The sequence below is a fragment of the Anoplophora glabripennis genome, unplaced genomic scaffold, assembly GCF_000390285.2.
Source record: "Anoplophora glabripennis isolate ALB-LARVAE unplaced genomic scaffold, Agla_2.0 scaffold16, whole genome shotgun sequence".
NCBI lineage: Eukaryota > Metazoa > Arthropoda > Insecta > Coleoptera > Cerambycidae > Anoplophora > Anoplophora glabripennis.
In genome coordinates, this window is record NW_019416253.1 from 1,428,674 (window position 1) to 1,454,354 (window position 25,681).

At 31.6% G+C, this 25,681-nt stretch overlaps 1 protein-coding gene across 8 annotated transcripts in view; it reads left to right on the forward strand.

Annotated features, from left to right (window-relative positions):
- LOC108914086 (rho GTPase-activating protein 21) overlaps nucleotides 1-25,681 on the forward strand; it is a 311,849-nt gene that overhangs the window by 3,177 nt on the left and 282,991 nt on the right. For all 8 annotated transcript variants that reach the window (XM_018719795.1, XM_018719803.1, XM_018719831.1 and 5 more), the window contains exon 2: nucleotides 23,865-23,921. In XM_018719795.1, the coding sequence (XP_018575311.1) occupies nucleotides 23,871-23,921 (51 nt within the window). In that variant the 5' untranslated portion in view covers nucleotides 23,865-23,870. The remainder of the gene's footprint in view (nucleotides 1-23,864; nucleotides 23,922-25,681) is intronic.

A 25,681-nucleotide genomic window follows, 5' to 3' on the forward strand; every position in this document is an offset into this window, starting at 1 on the left:
ATTTTCACAATTATTCATAACAAATTAGTCTCATTGTAACATTTTGGAAAATAATGAAGTAGGTATACTAAATACAGCACCTATATGACAATAAATACTTTATTCTTCAAACAACTAAAGTTTCTTACTAGCTTCAACAAATATTTTCCCTCTGTAGAATGCAATCAATTCGAGAGTACCTTTACCTACTGTGTGCAATTACATTTTGCATCATAATATTTGACAGGAACAACCTTAAAAAAATGGTAAATGTCAGGAAAAGTTGTAGCTTGCGTAGACAGTCGAAAACTAATTACATTAATGTATTTAACACCTTTAAAAACTTAGTTGTACCAAATTTCGATGCAATACATTGTTTTTCGAGGAAGATATTGCCATAATTTGATTTTAAACAATCCTAAAGACCAATGACGTCCTATATTTGTAGTCCAAATGAAGAAAATAGTATAATATTTGTGTTTTATCAATCTTTTAATTTATGGCTGTTTTTTTTCAGATTCATAGGCATAAAAAAGTGTTCTTGAAATATGTATTCCTATATTTCGTAATAGACTCTTAGTGTGACGTCACATATTTAGTCTACCCTCAACAAATTGTCATAGTTGAAATTGTACAGACCGGAACTGACTCTTGTGTACTATTTACATAGATACTATCAAGATAAACAATTTCGATTTAACTTATTTTTACCAGGATTTAGAAGTAGTTGCCAGAAAAAAAAGGACACTGAAGAAAAGAAAACCATGTTTTCGTAATTTTTTTTTTGTAAAAAATATTTAAAATTTTCACAATTTTCCGCAGAGATACTCGACTCCGAACATTGGAAACCGTCTGGCAATTTATTTATATCATTTTAATAACAAAAATTTTCATTGTTTCGATTGCCCGACAAAAAGTAAAAGATGAATTTTTTTCTCTTCTTGCAAGTTCACCCTTATGAACCACCCTTTCGGCTACCTATTTAAAACCGTCTGGTATTTGAAAATTGTTAGGTCCTTATTAATGTCTATTTTTGGAGCAACTGCCAGACACTTTAAGATAAGTTAAAAACTAATTATTTTATGCAAAAGGAGATTAATTTTACAAATCAAAATGCCAGACATTTTTCGATGACGCCACACCCATGTGTGTTTACCTTAACTGTATATATGTTCCTCTTCATACTGGTTTGAACTTCTCCTCTGATAACTGAAAGTTCATCATTATAGAGCATTTTTTGTACATAACCAAGGAAGCAGAATTTTCTTCCCTTTCGATAACCTTCTCTTCAAAGCAGTTACACAAAAATTGCACTCATACTAACTGGTCTTTGAGGCATGATAATGTATCAAAAATTGTTACAAAATTTAGGAGAAAGAAAGCAAGAAATCACATCAAGTTGACATACACGTAACCGTAACCAAAAACCAAACTTTTCTTGAAGGGTAGCCTGTTGCGAGGCTACTTCGTTTACATGAAATCATTTTAATGCGCATGCTCAGTAGCATTGATATAATTTTAATTTATTAATTACTATAAAAGTCAATATTGTTCTATAAAATGAAACACATATGGGGCGTTCCACGCCAAATCGGACGGTTCGAAAAATTTAAATTTTCGATTTCCTTAATTTTTTTATATTTTTTAGTACCCCTCAAAAAAGCCTTTCTGGTAAATTTTCAGATTTTTTTGATACTTTTTCAAAAGATATAAAATTTTCAAAAACGCTCTTTTTTTTGTTTTTTTGATCATAACTTTCTTAATAATGGTCCAAATTAAAGCTTTTTTTTATAAAAATATTTGTTTTTAGATGGCCTTTACAGATAAAAATACAAAAGAAATATTCAAAGTGTTTTTGATTAAGATTTTTAAGTTTAAAATTTTAAATCGTGTTTTTGAAAGTGAGTGTATCTTTCGATTTTTGTGAAAATTTTCTATTTCAAACTACTATTCTTTTAACAACTTTTAGGACCGGTCCGGTCGTGGGCCCTCCATAATTACTATTTTTTTTTTGATTTTTGAAATTTAAAACAAAATTTTTCTCTATAAATCATTATAAGTACCGATTTTTGTATACCCTTTTTTACTTATTTTAAATTAATATTAATACTTTTTAATTATTAATAGGTGTTTAAAATCAATAAGTAAACGTTGTCTATTTATAAACAATGATAACAAACGTTTTTATTTATTTTCGTGTTCTTTTAAAAATTGTTTCAAAATTATTTTATCAATGTTTTTTTTTGTTGCAAAGTATTTTTTTTTATTTAAATAATAGTATCTTTATGAATTTCTATTCTATTTAAAAAGAGTCGCACATCTTATGATTATTATTGATGTCAAATTTTCACCTGAGAAACACTATTTAGATGCAAAAGAAAAATTAAATTTGCGATACAATATAGGGACCCAAAAATTTCATTCAATCATTCTAAGGAGCAATGGAAATATATTAGGTAAGGAGTATTCTAGTTTACAAAATAATATTTTGTTCCTTGGAATGATTGAATGAAATTTTGGGTTTGTTTGGGTTTGGCTGTATTGTAACGCAAATCTAATATTTTTTGCATCTAAATAGTGTTTCTCAGCTGAAAATTTGACAGCAATATTCATAAGATGTGCGACTCTTTTTAAATTGGATAGAAATTCATAAAGATACTATTATTTAAATAAAAAAAATACTTTGCAACAAAAAATAGCATTGATAAAATGATTTTTAAAAGAACACGAAAATAAATAAACACGTTTGTTATAATTGTTTATAAATAGACAACGTTTAATTATTGATTTTAAACACCTATTAATAATTAAAAAGTATTCAAATTAATTTAAAATAAGTAAAAAGAAAGTAGACAGTGACAAAAATCAGTACTTATGATTTATAGATATATTTTTTTTAATTTTCAAAAATCAAAAAAAAAAAATTAATTATGGAGGGCCCATGACCGGACCGGTCCTAAAAGTTGTTAAAAGAATAGTAGTTTGAAATAAAATATTTTCACAAAAATCGAAAGATACACTCACTTTCAAAAATACGATTTAAAATTTCAAACTCAAAAATCTTAATCAAAAACACTTTGAATATTTTTTTTGTATTTTTATCTGTAAAGGCCATCTAAAAACAAAGATTTTTATAAAAAAAAGCTTTAATTTGGACCATTATTAAGAAAGTTATGACCAAAAAACCAAAAAAGAGCGTTTTTTTTTAAAATTTTATAACTTTTGAACAAGTAATCAAAAAAATCTGAAAATTCACCAGAAAGGATTTTTTGAGGGGTACTAAAAATATAAAAAAAAATAAGGAAATCGAAAATTTAAATTTTTCGAACCGTCCGATTTGGCGTGGAATGCCCCATATATAAATTCTATAATTCTTTTAGTTTGTCACTTGGGGTTTGAAACTTCTTAAACATTTCTAATATTGCCAGAATATCGTAATATTTAATGTCATTAGAAAGAAGAAATTTTTTGGCACTTATGTCGAAAGTACCTACAAATCGATCTAGTAAAAAAAGAAATTCTTCATGACAATGTGCCCTATGGGGTTGCCTATTATTTGGCGTATATGACGTCACTACTAAAAAGGTCAATTGAAATAGGCGACAGCACTATAAAATGATCCAGATGACTATCGTTTGCTTGTCGAAAATAAAGACTACCAGTCATCTAGGCACCTAATTTCTGTGTCATGTTGTTTTTGGGAGTTTCATTTGAGTCAGGTGGGCACATTTATAGAAATTTCTCGAGGAAACCTATTCATTCAACTAGTTTTATTTATGTTTACCCACACGCATAAGGAAACAAACGAATCCGATACGTGCAATTGTTATTGTTTAAACGATCAAGGCTGTCTATTGATACACAAATATAATTATTTATATACCGCGGCGGTGTCGGATTTCTGGTGTGACTCACCAAATTGGCGGACAGGTGTTGTGATTAGTTGACATTATTTCTGAAACACCGTCCGGTGTTTAAATTTTGAAATAATAACGGTCCGTCCCGTGGATGTTTGCTTTTAGATCCTGGCAGTTGATAAAAATAAATAAGAACTGGGTTACCCAGTTTTTCGTAACGCTGTAATTAAGAGTGATAATAAATTTAGAAAGTAGAAAATGCCCGTTCTGTCAATAGAGCGATAATTACGAATGGGGTCTGGATGTCGATTGTCCTAGAGAGTGATGCCTGTAATCTAGAGTCAGAGATTTGCATAGGTCAAGAATATATTGTCGTCCGTATGGATTTATACTCCTAAGTGTACTGTGCACTTTTTTATTCGTTTTAAGTGCTATTAATAGCTCTTAAGGCAGCACTATGTTTTTAAATACCCACACTTACACCAGGAAAATTAGCGAAAATAAAAGAAAAACTCGAAAAAAGTCCTATCCGCGAGATTATTGTAAAATTGTCTAAAGGAACGTAATACCAAGACATCTCTCATCTCGTGAGTCAAAAACTTTTATTAGCTAACTTTTCTATTTAAACAAATAAGTGAGGAAAACAGTTTTTTTTTTCATTTTGCAGGGAAAGCCATCAATTTTAGCGAAAGTAAGTAATTTGAAAATAATTTATGAATTTTCACTTTAATTTTACATTGAAAATACAATATGTATAAAAAATAATTTTTTAAATGAACGATAGCTTCATTTATTTATTTACTTAATAATAGTAAAATAATTCCGAAATTGAAATTTTAATTAATATTTCGTATAACAATAAATTTTGTGACATTTTTGTAAATTAAAAAAATTTAATTATAATAGATACATTTTTTCTGGGGTTCAGGGCTATTCTACGAATTCGTAAATATGCTCATTGTTATTTTTTCGTCGAGCTACAGCAGTTTAAAAAAAAAATAAGTTTCTACGATGAATAGAAGCCGAGATTTTGCAAAATTTACAGCGCGCATCAATTTGAACTTTGGAATTAACTTCTCTCGCGCGCGCGACCGCTTGGACGAGCTTCCCCCACCACCACACCGCCGGCCGCCGAACAGTTTACTTAGCGAGTACCTTCTCTTTAAAGGGCTCGTGAGTCGTTAATTTTCCATATTTTTCAATGCAATTCACCGGAAATCGTAGTTTACGTCGTAAACTTTATTTTGCGAAAAATTCAAATCCTAATATTTATAAACAATTGCGCTACGATTTAAAAAAAAAAACTTATCTTGGCTCCTGTTGGTCGTAAAGGCTACTTTTTTTATTTAAAAACTGTATATTTTGCCAGCTATCCATTGCATCTATTTTAGGTGAGATAGCATAAATAGCAACAATGTTATTCAAATTGTTTATAAGCGAAAAACGTACGGTTTTTAATGCACAATTTGAGAATGTTAATGTCAAAAAAACGGTGTAATTTTTAATATGTCGCTTAATTACGTCTTTAAGATTACAATGACGCTTTCAGAATCATGTTTGGTTGAAAATTAACGCCTGTACAGAGGCTTAAAGTTCATTACTTTTGGAGCCGCCGTTATAAACAAATAGAATTGTGCGAAAACTATTGCACCTACAGCGCCCACTTTTGGCACACTTTTGAAGTATGACAAAACCCTCAACTTGTCATAGGTTTTATAAAATTTTAACAATAAATGCGATAGTTATAAACAAATTAAAAAATGGGCACTTTTCTTGTTTTTTTTGTAACAACTTTTTTGTTTATTAACCGATTTTAATTTAACAAGTCTCATTTTGTAGATAATTTTACTCCCTATAAGCTGTCTGTGAGTCGCTATTCGCTAAAATTGATGGTTTCCCCTGCAAAGTGAAAAAACTGTTTTTCCTCACTTATTTGTTTAAATAGAAAAGTTAGCTAATAAAAGTTTTTGACTCACGAAACGAGAGAGGTTTTGTATTATGTTCCTTTAGACAATTTTACAATAATCTCTCGGATACGACGTTTTTCGAGTAAAAATTTAATTTGCTTGGTCTAACTACCAGTCTGTTATCTGTAACAAAACGACAAGGTTTAATTTTTTTATTTATGACTATATTAACGCTGTCTGATGCATCGCGTCTACAATTTTCCTACATGTAATTCATAATTAAAACAATACAATACAAGGTTAAAATATCCGCTGTTATTCTATGAAAAAAGTTTGTATATTACGTTGTCCCGTAGGATTTTAATGCATGTAATAATGGTTTCTAAAAAAAATTACAGGAGGCAGACTATACTATATAAAGGGCTCATACAGTAATATTTAATTTATAACTTGTTTTTACATTGTACATAAGCACTTTATCTGCTAAATACGGGGTGAGTCAGTCATAGTGTCGTTAATTTTAAGGGAAGATAGGGACAAACGAGTAGAAAAAAATTTAAAATGCATATTTATGCTGAAAAAAATATTTTCAATCATTATTTAAACCCCTTTGCGTACCGCTCCTGACCCCTGACCCACAAAGGTTTATGAAGAGTGAAACTTGACCTACCGTATTATTTGGTCATTAACCTAGCTTTTACTTCATTTTTAATCCGTAGTGAACTATAAGGAAAAACGGATCTTTTTGCCTAGACACATGAATGAATAAGATATTTTTTTAAATTTTAAATATTAACAAGTATTACTTATTTATTTGTTAATAAAAACAAATGTATAACGATAATAATTAAATTGCTTTCGAATGTTAGATTATTACAATTTAGTATTTTTAATATTGTTAACGTTTTCACTATGTTTTATAATTGAATATGAATTTTTAGTATTATGTTCAATTCGAAGTTCAACTAATTATTCAAATCAAACTGGTATTTACAACTTTTTCTTGAATCAATTTTTTGTATTATTGATATTGCTAGAGGTATGAAATAATTCATCTTAAGTTCTATAGGGTCTGTACAATACTCCACCAGATATAGTACTGCTCAAAATAAGTCGATTTAACTAAACTTGCCTTAGTCCAAAAATTAGTAATGGAGCTACAGTATCTCAAAGTTGTAAAAATAAATTTTCTTTACTATATTTCGACTACTTCGAACTAATTTCGTTAAATTTCATATCCGGAGGTATTTTAGGATGAGAAATTCAAATTTATCGATGATTTCGTTGTATTTTCTATTTAAACTTCCAAAACTTTTTTGTGCCACGGTGTATTTCACTTTGGGCTGGAAAAATATTTTCCCTCAACATTTCTGCTTAAAAATGTATGCATAAAAAATACGATTTACAGCATCTTTGAGTATGTCTGCGTGAGCGTTGTACAGACCCTTTAGAGTTACCTGTATATCTAAATTTCTCCTGTTTGGCGAGCGAAGACTGAAAAAAAATCATATTCCGCATAGAAATAGCGATCCGCAGATTAGCTAAGGCTTATGTAATGAACTCGAATGAGTTAATTATCTATATCAAATTGATTGACCACTCCGTCGTGTTTATTTATTCACAATTCATTTTGTATGCCCAGTTGCTTAAGTAAGACGTGCATATTTGTGTTCTTTGATTACGTGCCGTTTATATTCGCTCGACGATCGATAGTTTGTTATTTATTAGTGGGCGGGGATTGGTCTAATTTGTTGTTTTATTGATTGGCATAATATGTGCGACACTCCATATAGTAAAGCTGTTGGAATAAATTTGAAATTATCTTTATGTTCGAAAAAACGGGAGCTTATGAAATCGTAATTATTTTCAGTAGTAACAGATCATGAAACCTTAGGAATAGGTCGAAAAACGACAACGAATAGTGTATCAGTGAAAGCAATTTTTCGGTATTACAAAATAAAATAATATTTATGGATACCTATATTAATTTTTCCAAGCACATGCAAAATAGACCAGAGCGGATCTGTGGAAATATGCCACTTCTTGGATGTAAGAGAAGGCAAGCTAATTTTTGCTGGAATACCTTCAGTACAACTCAGATAATAAAAGTGTAGATCCCTAGATCTGGGCGAGGTCCGGAACAAAATTGCAAAAATTTAAAAAATACCTATTTTATCTGAGTGTTTTACTTATATCTTGGAACCTATGGAATTTGGAAGAATATTGGAAGAAGAGGAAAAAAGTTTTAGAATTGAATTTTGCACAATATACTGTAAGTTAAAAATGTTTAAATATGTTACCGATGTTGTAAAATCATTGGTGAAAAAACGCAAAATAATCAAGTTTTTTGGATAATTTTTTAAAAATCTTTTAATTGCTCCGAGGGCATTTTAATTTTGGTAAAAAAAACTTTAGAGTTTAATAAACCAACACAAATTTTTCGAATTTTCAAAATGTTGCAGTTTCAAATAAAGCATCTAGATACTTGAAGAAAATTTTTGTACATAGAAAAGACCGCTAAATCTTTCAAATGGCCTTTGAAAATTTGAAATCGGTTGATTAGGACGACCACAGTAAATTTTTAAAGTTTTTTTATTTTTAAACAATTAGATTACATTTATCAATTTGCAGTTTAGTTTTTTTTTCCATAAAATATAATTTTAAAGTACTCGGAAAGACGCTTCTTTTTTTAAAAAAAGTTAAATTCCGTTATTAGTTCCCGGGATATAAGCGGTTAAAGTTTATCGGCATTTACCGTTAACAATTTAGCAATAATCTTTGATCCAGTGGCTTCGTTTTTCCGAGTTCTAAGCTGGAAAAAATTTTCATTTTCATATCCATAAGGTATCGGCAACATGGATAAATGAGCGGGAAAGCTGTCGCTCGCACGCGCGAAAAGTGACTCAAACCACGAAAAGTGGAGGAGGGGGCTTTCGCTCCGAGACTGAATTCGGAGGTTCAAAATGCGAAGGTACGAAAAAAATGCAATTTTGAAAATGTTCCGGACATCGCCCAGATCTAGGGATCTACACTTTTATTATGAGAGTTGTACTACATAACCTCAAATATGACGAAAAACAGTGTTTTTTTTGCACATTTTGGTTAGGATATCTCAAAAACCCGACGCGATAGATCAATTCTGCGGCCAGATTCGGATTCAGCGCACCAACATCCTTCGGGAATGCATATTAGCGTGTCTGCTTCTTGACTCTTCTTGACCTGTGTAATTGATTTAAAACACGAAACAACTGAAAAAACAAAAGGCAACACTTCACTTGGTTACGTAATAATGACATAACCTTTAATACTTTACACCTTAAAATTAATTTAATTAAAGAACGCCCTGTATAGTTCAATCGAGAGCGAAACATTGCGAGCACGATATCTACCTTATACCCGATTAATTTTGTAATTTTTCTTGCGGTTTCTGGATACATTTCATAGTTAATTATTATTTTCAGGCCGATGCAATTTTATCGTAACGCTCGATTTGGCTTTGCAAACAACGATTATTTCCACCACATGGATACGTCTCAGTTGTTTATATTTACGCTTTTAGATCTGTCTAACGCATAGAAACAGAGCGGTTTCAAAAGTAGTTTCGCCCATTTCGAACGTAAACAAAACACAACAAAAACCATAACATAAGATTATAGTTATATAACGTTGCAATTTCTTATTATACGCCGCCGAGTTAATTAGAGTTTCTCAAACAATAATGGGATTTTAAACAACAAACTAATCGGAAACCCGAGATCGTGCCTTCTAATAAATCGAATTCGTCGGAAAATTACGGTGCCGGGCAAATAGCAGTCGCTACTGCTTTTGTAATTATTTTAATGGAGATTATCGTTCGTAATTATTGTATGTAGTGGTTTAGTTCAGTCGACGGAAGCCCCATAAACCCCATAAATTTTTCACAAATACGTTGTAGAAAAAGAAAAAAAATATATTTATTTTAATTATTGACACTTATGTTTATAGCAATACTGTACAAAAATAGTTTTGGGTCAAACAATGAGACAGTTTTTTTGTATTTTTTCCGTACAATTGAATGGTGTAATCAGTTTTTGATATTTTTTAAATTTAAACAAATTATCAACAATTACTGAAAAATTCATTGCTGCAAGTAATTTTTTACTTTTTTACATTTTTGAGCATGTTTATGAACTGTGAGTACAAATTTTTTTATTTCATCAAAAAGAATATGTCAAAACGAAAAAAATGATCACCGGCAGAACTCTGTACGATGAGTTTTTTAAGTAGAATTTTTATTTGAAAAAAAAAGTGTCAGGTCGAAAAATATGAATATCTCAGAAACTTCTTGATTTTTTATCTAAAAAAATTTGAGGTTATTTAGGAGAGAGAAAAGTATACTTTCACCAAGTTTCGTCAAAATTAAATTATTTTTGCGCAAATGAGAAATAAAAAACGAAAAATCAGAAAAAAAAACTATTTTTCACATTTTTCTCGGAAATTTTGAGGTTATGTTAAAAATGACCTCTACCAAAGTTGTAGATTTTTGCATGATCTACAACTTTTGTACTGGATACATTTTTGTCTGACGTCAACTTTCGCCAGAAATACCAATGATACAATTTTTCATAACTTTTCCACCCCCCAAATCAACCCTCCGCTGCCCCTGCTCACGCATTTATTTTTTTTTCGTTTATTATAAGCCCCTTTACCATTTCCACTTATAAAAGTCTAGGTAACAATTTTATTTTTTTCCCCCTCTAAATGAGTTAGGTTTGACCGGTCTATAAACCCCATAATTTTTTCACAAATACGTTATAGTTTGAAGAACAAATTCAAACGTACCTAAAAGCATAAAAAGGAAAAAATATAAACAATTTACGTCGCAATAGAATGCTTTTTTATTTGGTTTTGTTCTGTGCTAAGAAAATGCAAGAAATAATTTTTGTTCTAAATGATTGCTTTAAACTCATCAGGAAATCTAGACCTTCGGTCTTTATCTAACTAGAAATTTAAAAAATATGAAGAGTGGTAGAATGATATGTGAATGACTATATAGGTATAGTCTTTCCGATCTCATTTAAGAACCAAGAGGTTAGCAGTATGTATCAAGTTCGTTCGCTGACGCAGCAACTCGGCATTGAAATATTTGAAAAACTTTTTCCCTTATTTATTTAGCCATACCCATATGCAGGTCTGGTCGCCCAGTTGAAGAATGAGCGCGGGTAAACGCGGCACAAACACAGCCGCACTGGGCGACCTGGCCATAAGTTCAGTTGTCAACGAATGGCCTAGCACTGCAGTGCAGCAATGCGGAACTCGGTGTGATTCGGGTAATTTTAATTTATTATAGGCTTCTTCTAGTAGTCATTCATATTACAATTGAGAAAGGGAGAAATAACAGTGATAATCTTGTTTACTAATATTATTACAACATGGCATTTTGGAAACCTTTTGAAACGGAACAAAGCGAAATTTACCATCAATATAAGGAAAATTGTTTGAGGACATAAATAATTAAAATATGTTGGTCAAATGAACATATAATAGAAATTTTCTACATATTATATACAAATTATTATAATTTTTTACCTTTACACTTTTTAGGGACGCCCATAAAACTCATTCGATTTTATTGCTAGGCGTTTTTATACATGTTCAACTGACTTCGGAAAGACTATACATTTGAAAGCGAAAGGAAAAATTAAAATTTAAAATAACACTATTCATCAAACCCCTTTACATGGTAGCTCGAAGATGCTGGCAGTTTTATCTCAAACGACATGATGTATCTCCGCTACATAGCAAATTTTATGATTACTGGTTGAGTTTTGGATTCCCTCCCACCTTCATTAGCTTAAGTAGTTTAAATTACCTTCCCACATGACATTTTTCGTTCCTCGAACGATCCGCATACACTTTCCATCACGAATTTCGCGTTTTTGTGACTGCTAATAGTGTATCATCGCTTTACTTGTTCCCATTTGCGGCGCGAATTTTTTTTTTTTAATGGTAATGTTCAGCATACATTAATAAGCATGTAGGTGGGTGCTAATTCCTATTCGTATGCAGAACGTTATTATGTATTCAAATGTCTACAGAGATAATGTTTGCTTTTGATTTAACGCGACTTTCATGCATCCATTCATATTTTTTCCGATAATTGTTTTAGTATACTGAGTGTTAGAAGTTTGAACACCTTTATTTTAACTTCTTTATGCTTAATTCTAAAAAATAATTAGCGTTGTAATAAATTTAAAATTCGATTCAGTTGGTATCTGGAATTGGACCGTGTCTGAGTGTTTTTGCGTATCACTATTTCGTTTTCTTTAGGTGCTTCCCAGCGAATGCGCGAAAATTGAATTCGCGTTCATTGAAAATGGTGGTGAACATTTTGAGCATATGTTGTAGCTTGATTTGTACTTATGTGTTTAAAAATTACTGAATTTTGCTTTTTGGTAAGTATCTAAATTATTTTTAATACGTAAGTATGATTATTTGGATGACGTGAATCTTTGGTTACTTTAATTACATATTTTTCAAATTCATAATTTGATAAAAGTTAAGTTTCTGTTTTAAATGATTTTAATTACTAACATTCGAGCTAAAATTTAAGCACAACACTATCTTCGTACTACAAAATCGATACATCTTAATTTATTTATTTAAAAACTGGAAAACAATTGTCTTGAAATTTAGTAAATATTTCACAATAATAATTGTTTACATTTTTTCCGTAGGACAAGTCTGTCCCGTGATATGTCCCGCACACGCGGTATGCATCAGTTGTGTGGCGTTAGGTTAAGCGCTGTGATGAAACTCCCCAATATTAATACTCGTTGTATTTAAAAAACTGTTACGCCCCTGTAATATACAACTTTTTTTGTTCATTTATGATTACTCTATCTCATGCTGAGGTAATGACAGTCAAACTTCTTACACTCTGTATCTGTAAGAGAACGTAGCTGTTTTGTAGTAACATTTTCTTTGTTTTTAACAGCAGTGGAAAAAAGTTGTAGGACCTTTAAAACAACCCATCCACCAAATTTTCTACAACCAAATCTGACGGTTGATTCCAATGGAAAATAGTTTGCTGTTGATTGTAGTCCGTGAATTTTCTTTTGTGGTAGCAAAAAAAAAGTTGAATTTCGTTTGTAGATTCTCGATCAAGTTATAGATGAAAAATCGTTTGTAGTCGTTTATAGTAACGCTTACTTCGTTTGTAGTTCTTCGAAAAACATATACCTAGTTACTATAATCAGAGTTAGGTGTTTAAATAATAATAATAATAATAATTTGTACTAGCGTTTGTTTCGTTGGTTCAAAATGTAATGCAGCCACTATTCTCAAAGCTCTGGTTCAAAAATCGTTTGTAGTTGTTTGGAGTAACTTTTATTCCATTTGTAGTTCGTTGAAATTTGACATATAGTCAAAATATGCTAGATAAAGTTTCTATATGTGAGTATTTTAGTATGTTTCTTTTCCACTTATATAATTGGAAACTGACAAACGGAGGGATGTTAAGAAGTCACCATTCGAAATAAATGGCAAACAATGGAAAACAAACACCAGACCCGCAGAAGGCTATGCTGTCGGCAAAACAACAATAAAAAAAGAAAATTTGCCTCAGTTTCAGAAAAAAAAAACTCCGAAAAATGCGAAATTTGAACTGATGAACCTCAACACAAAATCCCAGTACGTCAGACTACAATTTTATCACCCATTACAATCCAAAGATGGGTAAAATGCAAAGAGGGCAACTGTCTAAACCTAAGGCGGACATCGCTACAGAACATCTGCGGATCCATCAAGGAATGTGATCGAACATCGACCCCTGGAACCATGCAATTGATTAACCAGGAGTATTGTATAAAGCTCTTTGCGTATCAAATACTGTTTATTGTAAATCAAAATTTTTCAGTAAATTCAAAATTTTAATTATTCGAAACATGCTTAAAAAAACAGTGCTAGGCATGGCAAAACCTAAAAGACAAAGACATAGACACAAGAAGTAAATTTGTTGCAATTTTTAATTGGACTGTAAAACTTCTAGCTACTGTTTAGAAAACTTTTTAGGACAAATTCATATCTATAGTACGAGTAATAACAAATTGCCTTGGCAAGAAATCTAATATCCTGCAGGTGTCCAAAAAGCTTCAGCATACTTCCTTTTACCGGTAAAACTTCTCGATCAACCGCTGCAAGTCACAATAAACATATTAATCGATGGCAGTGGAAATAAACGATTCGCGCCACATGTCAGATTTTGTTTGTCGCTCGAAAAAATCGCCTGCCTTATTCGGCACGTCAGCCGGCAGAGAAAGTATGTATATGAGCCTCAATTACGTATTGCCGTTAATTAATGCTCATGAGATGTGCTGACTTAATTGTGCGCGTAGGAAGTTTGTTACAATTAACACAGTTTATTGACGTTTTTGTAATCCGCCGTAATTTTCACCTTGGTAAATTCGTGTTGTGTGAGTCATGATTTTTATCTCGAAACCTGTCGTCAGAATCTCAGTACGGTAGTTGATTTATTTGGGCTTGTGTAAATATTGGTGTAATAATGTTAATTTTATGTTCTTTGTAGAATAGCGTTAAACTAAATACATAGTCACAAGAATTAAATAATAAAAAAATTTAGGTGAGTTTCGAAAGGCTGCAACTTGTCGAAAAATGGTCGCAGAGCAATAAAAAGAAAGCAAATCGAAACTTGAAGTTTCTACTTTCAGGACCTTAAAGTAAAAAATTTCTATCGTTACCTAGAAACCATAAGAAATACAGTGGAAAAAAATTTTCAAAATTTTTACTTCTCTTTCGAAAAGTCCATTGACTTCAATAAATATTTTTTGGTAATCCCACGTGTCAGCTCTTTTAGTTTGATTCATGCTCTTACTTTGAGTTGTTCAAGAACTTTGTACGATGATTTGTTGTTCAAAGCAAAAATGACCTTTTTAGTTTTGAGAACACAGGCACACAAAAAAGTCCTGACCCAGAAACGAAAACTACCAAACTCTAATGCAAAAAATTAAAAGGTCAAAAGAATTTCCGAAATTTTTCCGTGATTTTTAACACTGTATTTAGGTGAAAAATGGTCGTATAGTGAATTAAAAAAAAAACATTTTGAAGCTCTAAAATTCTAATTTTTGGATTTTTCGATCGAAATTTTGCAAATTAATTTTTTCTGAATCCACAGACTTGGAAACATTTTTTCAGCTAAGCCATTGCTTGGACCAGATAGCTTGTTTATTCAGCTTTTTTTAAATCTTTTACCCGAATTTTAAAAACAGGAAAAAAATGGTAATTTGTTTTTTTAGAAAATTGACGACTAAATTAGAAATATTCACGAAATGACTAAATGACTAATGTTAAGTTAATCTTTTACAGTTCGATATACTTTGTTTCAAACAGTCAAACTTTTGAAAGATTGGTCACGTTTTTTGATCATAAACACTTCATAATCATGATTAAAAAGGAAAAATAATTTTTTTGAGGTTTTCTGACATTTTTACCGCAAATAACGTTTAATTGGTGAAAAAAAAATTGCAAAATTTTTTTGTCGCGATATTTCTTATCATGATAGACGTAGCTTATAAAAAATTTCTACCGAAAGATCTAAATCTAGAATCTTACAATTAGAGCTTCAAAATGATTTTTGTTAATTCCCCATACGACCATTTTTCACCTAAATACAGTCTGTGAAAAATCACGGAAAAACTTCGGAAATTCTTTTGACCCTTTCATTTTTTGCATTCGTGGTGGTCCATTTTATCGTGTCATTTTTTTTAATCTTCGATTCTATGCCATTTTTCCGCTTATTTGTGGCATAAAATCGAAGGTTAAACAAGATAACACGATAAAATGAAGTTTAGCTTACGGCATTCAATAGATGAGGGCCAAATACATAGAGTGTGGTAATTTTATTTTCTGGGTCATGACTTTTTTTGTGTGTGACAGTGGTGCAGGCTATGATGGCACAGCCACACAAGAACCATAAATGAAGTCGAAACTGACGAAGAAAACTTTGGTGATATTGAAACTGATGAACAAGAATTTGCATTGAACAGTAGTAGTGAAGAATAATCTAGAGCTAAGAAACGTTCAAAAATAAATTAATAATAATTTTCATGTTATTTTTTCTACCATTTCTTTTGTATTTCTTGAACTAACCTACATTACTTTTATTAATTTATTAATCTAATTAATAAAATAGCAATAATGCCATTCCGATTAAATTTCAACGACAAGAAAAAGATCTACATTTTCGACCCGAAAAAAGAAGTCAAAGTTTCAGTAGATTTTTCGCATATTTCCAATTATTTTGCAATACTCGTACAGTTTGCACACGAAAGTACAACTCAAAAATTTTTTAAGCCCAAGATGGGTAATGTAAGTGCATTGCTGTATGATTTTGATTTATTGAAACTTGAAAAAATGTATTTTTTTCAAACAATTCAATTTTTGCAAAAACTATTAAATATTTTGCAATTTTACAAAAATGCACTTATTCTACTTGAAAAGGACTACATATACTGAAAGTTTCGTAAAAAAATCTTTTTTCGTTTTAAAGATATAGAAATTTAAAAAAATTGCGATTTTTAGCCGTTTTTTTGCAATAACTAATACATTTGTTTATCAATTGACATTGGGCTGTGCTCAAAATTTTTGGTATAAAGTCTTACATCTTTTGTCAAACATTTTTTCAAAAAATTTTTAAGTGAGAAACTGTTTTTTGAAAATGAAGCCCTAACATTCATCTGGGGTAAAGTAGTTGATTCAATTCTAAGGAACTTTACCTAATTTTTACGTGTTTTTTTTACTTAACTAAAACTAAACTAAATTTTGGCAAAAAATGAGGTATTTTCGACTATTTGACTGGCCTAATTGTGATCCGAATGATTGAAATTGTCACTTTTGCTAAAAATCAATTAAAGGATAAATTTTTTCATTTTTTTAAATTGAAAATGTTTTTTACCAATAAAGGTAACTTGAACTGACATGAAAATATCTATGAAACTTTTTGGAAAATGTATTTTTTTTTATGAATTAATCACTGTCTATAAGTTATCGAACTATTTCAAGTTTCATTTCGCTTTCTATCTGAATAATTTAGCAGATCATGTTATTAAAATGAGATCGCATAAAAAATCCTTTGTTTCGTCGATGATGAAGCAGGTGTTGTATTGGTAAAAACCCACCTATGATTTTTTAAAGTTGTATCGGCATATGTTATTATTATAAATGAGATGAAAAAATGGACCAAACAGCAGAGAGAAGGTGATTTGTATGTTTATTTCTAGGAACAGAATTATAAATGTGAATCTGTCACCCACAATATATTAGATCGTCTGACTATTCGACTGAGTTATTCTGAATATTCGCGTGGTTATGCGATTATAGTTTAAGAGTGATATAATTCTTATCTGTCTAATCCTACACATAATCCCTTCAGCGTGAGCTCCTGAATATGACTTGAGATATTATGAAACTGATTCTTTATGAGTAAACTGAAAACGAGTTTAAACATTTATTTCGCTGTCAGATTACTGTGCTGTGTTCCATTTTTTTGTTTCCTTCTACATACCATTACCTCCATAATTTGGTAGCTTACTGCTTTTGGTGTTGTTTATCATATCACCATCTGCAACCATATGTTTCTCTAGAAATTTGATTATCTGTTGCAATTTTACCAACAGTTTTTCACAGAAACATTGTTTCCATTGCTCCAGCTTTTGAAATTCATATGCAGGAGACGATATTTATCTCTTACCACAATAATATGAAGAAACATTTTTGGTACCGCTGACTGCATCAATAGCTTACAATCAGCCGGCTCAATTTACACAAATCTCTGTACATAAAGATGTGCAGCCTATTTTAGTATGTTATTCGCATTTATTAATATACACTTTTAACCAGTTCATTCTCAATAAGTTTTGATGAAAATGCTTGTAGACAAACACAAAATCACTGCAGAGTCTTATTACTTAAATGTTGTTGTGAATATAGAAAAATTAATCCTCTTCTGAATTCATTGGTTTTTGACAAAGGGATAAGTAACAGTAAATTAGTAAAATAAACATCAATAGCAACATCGTATTAACAGTAACGTGATATACTAATTATTTGCTGGCATGGCTGGCTTATATCTTGAATAAATACACCTATATTGAAATAATAACCGCGTCGTGTTAAGGCATTGTTCTGATCACTTATCGCTTACAGCGTTAATCATTTAAATTTCACGGCTACAATAATTACTCAAGATACCACTCAAAGCTATCAGGCCGATTAACCTAGAAAAGCCGTGGTGTTAGTCATCAGTGGAAATTCAAAAGACCTACGCTGATGGATCATGTTTTCGTATCCTTTGAACTTGTCGCCATCGTGATTGACGATTTTTTTTAATAACTGCTAAATCTGGATATTTTGAACAATTTCTCTCTCTGAAAATAAATCATTTAGTTCTTAAACACTGTTTGTATGTTATTGTTTGACCCATAAGAAGCGATAGGTCACATTCTTATTAGAAATCACATTTTCATTTTAACGATTATGAAACAAACTCGAAAGATTGATTGTCCTGTCATGAATAGTTTTTTTGTCCAACACCTGTTGTTTTGTAGGTACTTTACAGGTTGATTTTAACAGACCAAAATCAAATTTCAAACTATAATATACAATGCAATACAATAATCATAATTTAAATAAACAAAACAACAGTAAAGAATTAATTATTTAATAGTATATACAGGGTGATTTCACTTTAAATACGGAAACTGCATGACTACATTCATTACCAACAAATATTTATAGTTTGCTCCATAAACTTTTTTCCTGCGGGTCTCGGTATTCGAGATACAGGGTTAATAGTTTACAAAAAAATATATTTTTTTCTGCTACATAATGTGCTGACGGAATTGAATGAAATTTACTACAACGTATTCACTTAATTAGATCTTTTATTGACCTTGTGGCTTTAACCAGTGGCGTGCTACTGGAGGTGCCGTTCCGTTTTCCCAAGAAAAAAATACGCCACTCGCGGTTTTTGTAGAAATAATGTTAAATTCAGGTATTATTACGTTAAATAAATGAAAAATGTTTCTTGGTGTTTTTTAACAACTTTAACAGTACTTGAATTTAAAATTATTTCTACAAAAACCGCCAGTGGCGTATTTTTTTCTTGGGAAAACGCAGCGACACCTTCAATAGCACGCCACTGGTTAATGTCACGAGGTTAATATTACATTCAATAAAAGATATAATTAAGTGAATACGCTGTAATAAATTTAATTCAAATCTTTCAGCGCAATATGAAGATATGACAGAAAATATAATTCTTTTTGGAACTTGTATCTCGCATGTCCCCCAGGAAAAAAGTGTATAGACCAAACTCTACTTATTTTTTTGGCAGGTAATCTATTCCTGCAGTTTCTGTACTTAAAGTGAAATTACCCAGCATTAAAATGGAAAGTTGCATTGTGAAATTGGATTCCATCACCAAAACTAGGGGGGCGTAACAAAAGAATCGCAGGATTTCATATGCGCACAGTCTCAGCAACACACTATTCGTACTTGTAATGAATTTTCATAATCCTCTCTCGCTCATCCAGCGCCCCACCAACGTGATACTATAACAAATGAGCCAGTCTGCTGCCAACTCTTATTATTAATATTTGCTACTATAACTGTTAAACAAATATTAGAAGAGGTAGCTGCAGCAGTAACCGTAAACCAAGCAACAGTAGAGAGCGTCAGCATTGTCATTTAAAATTTTCTTCCCAATCTTGATTTTCTGTTGCTTTTCAAACCTCCAAAACGCTTCAGAGGAGTAATACGCCACAATCTCTTAAGAAAATAACTACTTGACTCTTCAAAATATCTCTTCAAGTTTGCTTTTCGTTAAAAAACTGCAGCTGCTAGACAAAACGCCGCTTATCGCACTTGGAATGAAAAGCACACTCGCGCAAATACTCAGATATCTCTTATATTGATGTTTCGCTCTAATATAATGTACTAATCTCCCAAAACGCCGCCACTGAAGTCTGGCAGTACGTAGGTGTTCTTATTGTCTACATTAATATCTTTACACCCGCTTGTTTACAAGGAAAGCTACGCCTTTTTAAATCTCAGAATCACCTGCTTTGTTTCCTCGATTGTACTGTTGTAAACAAAAGCATTTCTCACAATCGGAATTAAGGTCAAGTCGGCTCTTAAATCGAGACGGAATAATTAATTATTCTTTTGGAGCTCGCGGTGGTGTGGCAAAAATATTTATTCTGTAGTTGAAAGTCAGTGTCTTAGGTTGGTATGCGTACACGCAACGTGAAACTTAAGAACCTGTAATTAATGGAGTAGCGTATCTTTTCTTTAGCCTTTGGGTCGTTGTAAGTCATTAGCAGATACATATTTTGAAGGATTGTGTGTATCGTTACATAATAAGATATTTGCCATATTATAAGATCAGAAAGTTATACATTTTCTAGTATAGGTTTCTATAACGTGTTGCGGTTACACGTCGAACCACAACCGCATTGTTTTTGATGTACAGTGTGATAAAGTTTTATTATTTTATTTAATTCTTGTATTTTTTTATCCAATATGCGTAAATAAATGCCACGAGTCGCACCAGAGGCAACAGCGCACGAGTATGCTGAGAAGAACATAGTCGATAGAAAGGATACTTTGTGACCAAAAGAAAGTATGAGTGCTTGAGGATTAGAACAGAAAATAGCAAAAAGGGGAAGAAAGCTGTTGAAAAGAAGATTGTGGAGCCAGAACCTCAGCACACCGTTCGAGGTTATCGACTGATCGACATAGAATACATGGCACAAAGCATGCACTGCTCTTTTTGCAAAGAACTTTTACGTATTTTAGATTATGTATATACAAATATTTTTCATAATTTGGTTAAAGAATCTTTCTCAGAATTTTCTATCTGTGCAACTTAATTTTCGTAGAAATGATTTAATATAATTATTCCCTTTCTATATCGTAATGTAAAATTATCTATATTATTTCCATGTTTTTTTATTCTTCAAATTAATCTAACGTAGTGAAAAGCGATATGACAAGGATGTAGGTACCTAAATATAAAAATAATGTTATGTGCAATTAGTTGTAAATTTCTATCTAATTGCCAATTAATTATGACTAACCTTTTTATGTACATAATACTAAACATGCCTTTCCAATAAAAAAGTTGATGCAGCATTAAGTAACAAGCTATACTTGCATTTCCAATTAACTAATAGCATTTCCTATGTCCGTTCCGTCTTGATTAGAAATATAGATTCCTTGTACAGGATGTAGCTTTAAGTGGGGGTCAATTTTTAGAAGTAATAGTTAGTCCGCTAATCTGAAATTATTATTTTTTTATTAAAAAAATAATCGATTTATTCGTATTTTCACTTTGTATTTTCACTTAAAATTAGTAAAGCTCTCAACGGGTTGTAGAATAAACATATTGTTCTGCAGGAGGTTCCGTTTATTACATCAAAGGCAGAAAAATAAGGCATCTCAGGAATGCAATTAGGTGAAGATAACCAGGTGTCAGATAGGAAAAATATACAATGCGTAATTAAACAACCTAAGTCAGGAACTTTTGGAATATTGTGAATTAATTTATTTACGACAGTCTCAGTAGTTCTTTATATTAAAAACTTTATTTTATATTTTACGTAACAAATTACACTTGATAAAAAAGTTTTGCTTGTATTTAAAATGGGATTGTCATGGAAAAAGTTAAAATTTCATGTACATTTCATAAATATAGAAATGTCATAAGAGTAAACTAGGTATAGTCGTTCCGAAGTCAGTTGAACAGGTATAAAAACGCCTAGCAATAAAATTTAATGAGTTTCATAGGCGTCTCTAATAAAGTTTTCTGCTAAAGGTAAAAAATTATAATAATTTGTATATAGTATTTTAATTTCTATTGTAAACTAATGCAAAAAATTAAAGGGTCAAAAGAATTTTCGAAATTTTTCCGTGACCTTTGACACTGTAAAAAAATTTTTTTTGAGGTTTTTTTCACATTTTTACCGCAAATAACGGATAAATCGATGAAAAAAAGAAATTTTTCGAAAATTTAAACGTTAAATATTTGCGGTAAAAATATGAGAAAACCTCAAAAAATTTTAGAAATTTTTTTTCTGAGAAAAAACGGGGTTGTTTTGAAAAAAACTGTTTTTAAGCTAGTTTGTATAGACTGCACAAAAATTAATTAGAAATTTATCTCAAAAAGCAATATGAAATCGAAATCTGGTTTGGGTCACCAACTTTAAATTAAAAACATACGACGGAAAAGCTTAATCGTGCTTGAAACAATTGGATTTTGTTTTCTTCAGTGTCCGGAAGGTTTTCCAAAAAAAAATTAAATAAATATTCTTTCTAAATATTTTTTTTCATCAATTTAAACGTTTTTTGCGGTAAAAATGTGAGAGACCCTCAAAAAATTTTTCCATTTTAATCATGATTATGAAGTGCTAGGCCATTTGTTGACGACTGAATTTATGGCCAGATCGCCCAGCGCGGCTGTGTTTGTGCTGCCTTTGCACACGCGCTCTTTCTTCAACTGGGCGATCAGTCCTGTATATGGGTATGGCTAAATAAATATGTTAACAATTTTTCAAATACATATACAGTATATGATATCGGGATAATTCCAGGTACGTTTTAAAGAGTAAGTGTAGTACTTTAAGACTCCATTAATGCTTTCAGCACAAACCGTGGAACATAACCTCATTTATGTAAAAAATCGCGATATTGGCACTTTTAGGTTAGGGTATCTCGAAAACCAGAGCCAATTGAGAAATTTGAATCTTTGGATTCGAATTCAGCGCACGAAAATCCTTTGGGAAAGTTTATTTGTTGGGTTAAAATCTTGTCGGCCTACGTGGGCCAATTTTGCCACAAATGGGAATTCTCTTACATTTCTCGAACAACTTTTCTTAGTAACACTTTTTCCAAAGAGTAAAAATAAAGTCAGTTTATGACATTTTCATATTTTTAATAATATTCTGGACACCTTATATAAAAAACCATTTCCTTTTACTCACTACAACCGCGGACATACTGTATATTTATCTGTCACGTAGCCGCTCTCTTAAATTTATGAATGCACTTTACATTTCGTGTGCTTGTGGTGTCAAAGATCAGTGTTGAGGGAGAATTTGCTCCAGCTATTACGCAAATAGTTGGAACCTTGTAAGTAGAGGTTCACCTTTGCTTAAGGAGATAGTTACTACATCGTATATTTATATGAACGTGACCCGTGAGTGTCTTCTTAATCACCGGTTCAGGTTCAGAGCGGATTCGATATACATACATTGATAATAACATTACACATACACAGAAGAGTTTTTCGAGTTGCTCACGTATAGGAACTGGAAGTCTTGTTTATACTGGGGTTTACAAATGGAGATAACCATTGTTTTTGGCATGGAGTGTCACGTATGGTATGAATGGTAGTTGTACTGTGGAATCTTGACAAAGTCCTAGGTGTATGAATGATACACTGCGTGCCTTTGCCGTCTTGCAAGTATTGATGATTCTGTTTGAGGTAGTGTTGTCTAAAACATTTTAATTCAAAAATCAAAAAGAGAGTTGTAAGTTCTTTTAACAAAGTGAAAACTATTAAGCCAGTATATATATAAAATGTTTTATTCTTTTATATACACAAAATAAAAAGTAGATTTATTATAATTTATAGTAAAATTAAGAATTCAATCGTATAAAATTACTATAGTGGGAGCAGATAAAATATATTTCACTGATTTATTTCAGTGCTTTTTCCTAAACGAGACTACTCGGTTGCCAGTCAAGTAAAACGCTTTTCTTTAGAATTCAACATTTCCACGGCTTTTAAAAATATTTCTCAATGCGCTGCTGTTGCCAAAAGTCTCGACTTGAGTCCGTAGGTGGTAGCTATTTGCACTTCATTCAACGCCCTACAACAATGGGCATTGTGTTCAGCGCATATTCCGATTTCTAAAACATGTAACTCGAGCAAATATTATTGTAAGTTGTATTCCGTCGCTATATATTACCTGATACGCGATGCATTCGTCATCCGGTCGAGTACAATAATTATTGTCTAAGTTTCCACCAGAACTGTTGCTTATCTCGTTTGTATTTGTTGCAGGCACCAATGGATGAGAATGGCGGACACCCGATCTTACCGAACTCCTATAGACCTCAGGCAAGTATGATTTATGACCGTAATCCCGCCATTAGCGACTAATGTGAATGGATAAGTAATTATTATTTATTCGACGACACGATGTGGCGCGCGACCCACGCGGCGATAGCGACGTCTTTTGATTTCATAACCGGAAACTCATCGAGCGGTATATAGGCCAGGAAAAAGAACTGGGAAATGACTATTTTGCGACTATTTGTTTCGGCAAGCTGAATTTATCACTATACTCTGTTTAGAAATGAAAGAGAGTAATAAAAGCTTATTATGTATGCAAATCGTAAATAAATGTAGTACTGGTGCTTATATTCAATATTTTTATATTATGTATTATCCGTATATAATGAGGTGTACTTTTAAAAAAAACTTTGTGTGACCGGGTTGTACTAAATTGTAGCAGGTAGCTAAAATTTAATCCCCGACAATCCGTCTTTGTCTATGCCGCTTCAATTTCTCGGTCCATTTCTCTTATAAGTAAACAATATAAAAACAGCATTTCAAAACATGAGGCTACTTTAAGCATCATAACCGGGTTAAGAGGGTTTTTAGTAATTCAAATAAAATTATTCAATATTATTATCAAAATATTTATTTAAATTTAATGAATAGACTTTTATTCCACACAAAAATATATGTATTTTGAAAATTCAAATGGTGAGTAAATGTAGTGTTGTATAAATGTACAATAAAGAAAATAAAAAAGTAGGTATATTAAAATTCATCCTCTGAATATTCTGATGAATTATCTTCGTCTCCTAGATTGATAACGATAGGTTCCACAGTAACGTCAATTAAATTATCGAGTTCCCACATTTTTTCCTCTTCTTTTTGTACATGATGTATACATCTTTGCCAGTTATCTGCAGTTACTCGTTCCAAGGAATTTTTTAACAAAATTTTCACGTCACTTAATTTAAACGTCGTATTATTTCGCGCTACATCTCCTTTTACCTGCGCCCAGACTAATTCGATTGGGTTAAGTTCACAGTGATAAGGTGGTAACCGTAGTACCGTTATTTGGCGATTTGTTGCCATTTCATCGATAACATATTTTTTCTGATCTTTATTAAGATTGACAAGTGTCAAAAGTTCCTTTTTCACCATATTTGTTTCAAAAGAAATGTTTTTCCGGATAACCATTGAATTATATCGGCTTTCCTCCAAGCAGTCGTAGGCGTCCGCTCGGTCTGCCGTGAATGGTAACTGGCATTATCCATGACAATTACAGACCCCGGAGGAATAAGATCCAACATCTGTGTAAAATACTCTTCGAAAACATCTGCGTTCATGTCTTCGTGATAGTCACCTGTATTTTTAGATTCAAATAAAAGTAAACCGCCATCTACAAAACCACTGGCACTACCTATATGTGTCACTATTAATCTTCGCTCTTTACCTGAAGGTGCCTTGAACCCTGTTGAAAGTCCATCCAAAAATGCTTGTCGAAAACTTTACATTTTTATCTTGCCATACTTTTGTTACAGTATATCCCTCGTTGACCCAAGTTTCGTCTAGATCAAGGGTCGGCAACTGGCGGACCGCGGTCCAGGTCCGGACCGCGGAAGGTAAAATACTGGACCGCCAAAAATTTTTTTAAAGTATAAATTACTCAAATAAATTATTTAAAAAATGTTTTTTACGTTTAAGTGCCAATCTTATCATTTTTTCTAGTTAAAAATTTTCAAAAGTATCCGGACCCCACCTAAAATTACTTGCCGACCCCTGGTCTAGATAATAAATATTCCTCCCTTCGTCACGGAATT